This window comes from Cenococcum geophilum (assembly GCF_001692895.1).
Source record: "Cenococcum geophilum 1.58 unplaced genomic scaffold K441scaffold_30, whole genome shotgun sequence".
Classification (NCBI taxonomy): Eukaryota; Fungi; Ascomycota; class Dothideomycetes; order Gloniales; family Gloniaceae; genus Cenococcum; species Cenococcum geophilum.
The window spans coordinates 1,517,893-1,523,468 of record NW_027137588.1 but is presented as its reverse complement, the minus strand read 5'-3'; the positions used below and the strand labels follow the sequence as shown (position 1 = coordinate 1,523,468).

At 45.3% G+C, this 5,576-nt stretch overlaps 1 protein-coding gene across 1 annotated transcript; it reads right to left on the bottom strand.

Moving 5' to 3' along the window:
* Window positions 1-3,959: 3,959 nt before the first annotated feature.
* On the bottom strand, window positions 3,960-5,066 carry K441DRAFT_434030 (HET-domain-containing protein; the record flags this gene model as incomplete). The annotated part of the gene is made up of 1 exon (XM_067641648.1): window positions 3,960-5,066. A coding segment is annotated over one exon (1,107 nt), but the record flags the coding sequence as incomplete, so codon positions are not given.
* Window positions 5,067-5,576: the final 510 nt, after the last annotated feature.

Below are 5,576 nucleotides of genomic sequence, written 5' to 3'. Positions count from 1 at the left end.
GGAAATCGGTAGACAGTTACGGTAGAACTCGGTGGACAGTTGCGGTGGAACTTAATAGACAGTTATGGTGGAACTCGGTAGACAGTAGAACTTAGTGAATAGTTACGGTAGAACTCGGTAGACAGCTGCGGTAGAGCTTAGCAAATAGCTATAGTTATATAACGTAAGTGGCAAAAATCGCCAGAATTAGCTTAATATACGGCAAAATTAAAGCCTAGGCCCTAGGCAACCTATTAAGAATGGATAAAGTTTGGATCTCGATCCAGATCCAATGGATTTAATGGATTTGGATTTGGATCTAGATCCAATCCATCCATCTCTTACACTGCTTAATTATACTTGTTTGTGGTTAGGAATACCGGTCGCTAAGAAGGATCTTATAGCTACTAAAGAGTCGCTCGTATTTATTACTTATAGAAGGCACGGCTAATATATTAAGCGCAAATCGAGCAAGATCTGTCTGGCTCTTATAGCGATCCTGCTAGTATTACAAGACGTTAAAGTGTTAATTCTCGGCAAGAAGTACGCGGTTAGTAGCAAGATATTCCTTAAAGCGATCAATTAGTAATAGGTTGTTGCATTCTTAATAAATCGTCTTAAGGCGTTTATAAGCTCGGGTGGAGGTATAAGAGCCTTATACCGGACGTATTACCTTCTAAGAAGCTTAAACTTATTAATTATTTTTAACTCATCTGCTTTTAGGTCAAAGCTCTTAGGCGGAAGGATTATATCGCCGGATATAGAAGGTAATTGGGTTGGCAAATATTAATCTATGGTGGCAGTAAGAAAAATGGTAAGGAAAAATTAATTAAAGCGACGACGACGATAATAACGACAACGACGACAGGGGCAAGAGGAACGACGCTTGTATACACCAGATTATATGGTTCGTATACCCAATTATAAAATTAAAGCTTATCCTCAGTCGCCAATTGGCTTACCCTTACATTACACCTGCCCGAATTGGTTAGAGAATTGGAGCCCCAAGAGCTCCACGGCTTCAAACCCACTCCATCCAACCAATCAAATCGACAGGATCCAGTCCAGTCAAACTACGGCTCCACCATGCTACATCCTGCTCATCCGTTTCACATATCACGCATAATTATTTTCGGCATGTCGACGATAATAAGAACACAGCAAGCGTCACAGAGTAACCAGATGAGCATCCTACGAATAAGGGCGTAGAATCCTCCAAATCGCTTGCAGATGACAGGCCCACCAAAGACTCCAAAAAGCCACCTGTAGTTTACATTGCAACTGTCAACGTAACGGCACAGGGAATTGCCCCCCTTCGAAAGATGGCTCAGAAGAACTGCTTCAAGAGGCCTATGAGAAAGTCTCAATGGAGGCTCTAAAAGCTGCGTACGAAACACTCGGCTGTAAAGTCGTTAGATTTGAATGACGAGAAAGAGAAAAGGTTTTGGAAGCAAATGAATAATACGCACGCGTCGAATATGAAGGCTTATTTGGGAAGACTATTTTGGAGACCGAGCAGGGCTCAGTGAATTAGGATAAGATTTTGACAAGAAACCTAGGGAGATTTCTTGAAGCTCCCAAAACTACCGAGAAGAAATTACTAGAGTGTTCCAGATACTTCTCAGAAGCACGGCGCCTAGATGCATCCAGTGGCTGACTTGGTAGAGGTGTTAAACCCAATCCTCACCTCTGTCAATCAGGAAGCATTTCGCCGCTACCACGGTAAGAAACTCTGCGCAGCTGCCCCCATAGGATGTTTCAGAGAACCTCTGGATAATACACAATCCGAGCCCGATCTTCCGGGACCTTGGATCACGGCCTTTTTGAGAGATTGGTCTAAGGAAATGGAAGAAAAATTCGGGGAAGAGGGACGTAGCTCGACCGTGGGCCCGTGGCAGTGGTGTTATAAATATTCAATATTAGTATGAGGCCGTACTGATATTGATATTGAATATTAGTTTAATATTGAAAAGATATTGAATATTAGTTTAATATTGAAAAGATATTGAATATTGAATATAGTACAGTCTTGGCATGGTGTTTTAATTGAAAGTAGGCTCCGTACGCCCCCAAACTTCGGTACAGCTTCAAAATAGCTGCTCTCTCGCGACTGCTCTCTCACCACTATCGTCAAGTTCGTGATCTTGGCGCGGTGTAGTAGGTGCTGGCTGCTCTCTAGATTCTGCCAAGGCCTCCGAAGCCTCTTGTATCACATCCGTCGCCACAAGCCCACATTGAGCAGTACCATATTCGATTCTTGCCGTCGCGAATAGCTTCATAAGGGGGAGGTTCGCGGGCAAGCTGCCACGTAGAAGTAGCTAACTTGTGCCTTTATGAGGCGACTTCGGAGTGGTTACAGTTGGTGTAGAGTCGCTCGACGCGTCGTCGTCGCCGCCAGAGTAGGTAAACTAATCAGAATCAAGCTCAGAAATGGCAGAAGAAGATATATCATCATTGTCAATTACGTTGGTAGATGAGGAAGGCATGGCGTTAATCAAGGGTAGAATGTAGGGGGTGGTGAAAATCGTCAAAATTAATGTTATGCGCAATGTCATGCGAAGTCAATTTTTTATGCTACCAAATTTGAAATGCGCACGTATTATAAGTAGGCCCGAGAGTCATTTACCGATACATCTACCTTATTTTTGCCACCTCAGCTTCAAAAATATTCAATATTCAATACTGATAACACCACTGGCCCGTGAGGGGTTACTAAAGTTCGAGTGACGAAATAGGATCTAACGGAAGCCATACGGAAACATGGCTTGTGGATCGTATCCTTGATCAGCTATACACCGAATAGCATGGTGACAAACACTCTGGGTTGAGTAAATTGGCGGGGATGATAGAAGATTCTGTTGGCCACGGGCCGTACAGAAGGGCTAGGTCAGCAGTGGATTCGGCTGGTTATTAAGTTTTTGAAGTTGTAAAAGGCCTGTTTTTGAGTTGATTCAAAAAGATTAGAACTTGTCAAAATAGACAAAGCCTACAGACTCTAACTGTGTGCAAATTGCTCCTTCATATAACAGCAATCGTTTCTCTAGAGTTTCCAACTCTTCTAGCATGATGAGAATAGGGCTTCGGAACGAAAATAACGTAAGATTCCAAATGGTGGAATGTGAAGAGTAATTCTCCATCAGGGCAACACTTCAGAGTTTAAGCAGGTCCAGAGAGTGTTAAACAATCCTTATTCTCGTACTCTTCACCTCTACACTTTTGTGGTAAGCTCCGTTGTCCGGCAGAGGCCCGCAGCGCATGGAATGTTTATGCTCTCCTTCACCACAGATAAGTAATGGAGATCGGATATGGCCACGCTTGTATGGCAAAAGGCGGTTAACTCCAGGCTCTTCATTGTGAATCCATGATCTGACCTTCTTCATTGCGATCTCCGTATTGTTTCGTAGCCCTGAAGCGAGTCCCTGAGGCCTTGAGTTACTGTACTCACCACAGTCGTGGCCATACCATGAGCAGTCTGCCCAAACCGCGTACCCAACTCGACGGTACTCATTATCTGCCTTTCTAGTGGGCAAAAGCCCAAGGGCAAACACTTCATTCTCGTATTCATCTCCGACTGGTCCTTTCGTGTTCTCCCGGGGTCGCTGCGCAATAGCAATGAATGTCAGTGGCTCGTCCGTCTGTAATAATTCATTGGGTCTCTAGGTGCCTGGAACTGGCTGGAACTGGGAGACCTTCTTTGGCCTCTTAAGTGATGCTAAGAAGAAGTCATTTGGGTGAAATTTTTGTGCGTGATATCTGACACCTTTGCCTTGCTCGTATACATAATCCGGGCAAGCACTGCTGGCTTGGCGTATTACAGTTGGATATATTGATTTGATATAAGCCTGCCGAACATGACCTCGGACGGTAATGGTACCTGTTTGGCAGGAAGGAATGCCTTCAACCTGTACATGCATAATCTCACACACAGGGCGAAGGAAGATGGAACCAATTGATGGGACTGGGAATACAACAGGAACCGTAACAGATACCCAAGACCAGGAGGGAGCAATTTCTCTACTATGGCGAGTTGATGGTGGAATGTTGAATGCAAACATCGTTGTAGGGGTGAATTCTCGCTCGAACGGGATGTTCCACAACAAGCCAAGAGCGAGCTGATCTTTCCAAAGACCTGCAAGATACACGTTCTTAGTCCGTCTCTGTATTGCTTCGGCAATGCCAGATATTGCGATCAGCCTGTCCGTTTGATTCGTCATCCCCCTGTGAGTATAGTCCATGACAGCGTAGCACCAGTCTTGATGTTGATAGCGAGGAGGAAATTCTTCGTTAAACTGAGTTAGGGTAAAGAAATCCTCCCGGTTATCTATTATGCCGCTTCTGATCGCCTTGGAAGCGCCGATATGTCTTGATATTCCGCCCAGAGGAGAACGTTCCGATCCATGTACGGACAGACATTCCCAACGGAGCTGATCGCCATCGTAAATTAGCATGCGTGGAGAGAGAATCTGCTCTTGCAAAACCCAAGCACGTCCATATAAAGGCGGCTCAGAGTTGTCAAGGATCTGTTTACGTGGGAGAGGCGTGAACACAGCTTTAATGGCATCACCTTCGGACCCAGCCAATGAAGGAAAAGACAACTCAAACGGCAAGTGTAAAATGCCATCTCTTTGAGTGAAGCAGCCAACCGAGCTGCTTGAAGCATGCGCCGCCGCGATCGTGAAAAACGCGTTGCGATATATGTTGCACATCTGAACGGATTCATTCTCCCAGTCCTCACTGGAATCTTGAATGATGCAGAGCGAGTCGATCCAGAGATAGCGTAGAGCTAGTCTCCTGGTAACAATTACAGCGTCTTGGAAAGTTTGAGGAAGTGTTGCCATGGGAATGCCACTGTGTCGGTCTGGTAGGGTCGATAGCTTAGTAGTGATGATTTGAGCCGTGCCCCAACAGTGACTTAAAGCGACATACCGCTGTTCTCTTTCTGGAACGTGCTGATCTCGAGTGTCAAGTAGGTAAGGCTCTCGAGATTCATCCAAGCCACCAACATCTATGACACGAGAAGGAATGAACGTATCGGTGACGGACGGCTTGGGGCAGTCCGCATGATATGAGAGACATTGCTCTAACCAATAAGAGGCTAACTCGAAGCTGGAGTCTGAACCAGTGCTCTCGTTGCTCATTTCAGCGCATTTTCGCAAGGTGGTAGCAAGCTCGTCTGCTAGAAAAGACTCAACCGAAAGGTAAGAGACAGCCAACATTGCGCATATGCGAACATACCGGAGGATACCTTCCTAGAGTAAATAGCAATCGTACGCTTTGGCAATAGAGGTTTTCCAGCAGCATCTTCAAATTTTGATAACAACACGGGCATCCCTTTATCAGAAGGATCCAATTCGAGAATGGTAAAGACGGGATCCAATAGTCGTACTAATTCATCATTGACTAGACTTTGCGAGATCAATTTGCAAACACTGCACCCAAGCCCAGTGGCTGATTCCAACTCGTCCAAACTGCGGTGGACGACAAAGCGACAGAATATCCATTTGGTGCCTTCATTATTTTCTTCAGGAGATTGAGGATAAGCTGCTCTCCCGGCGTTCATCTGTCGAGCTGCCTCATCACAGAAGAGCCGGCAGCGA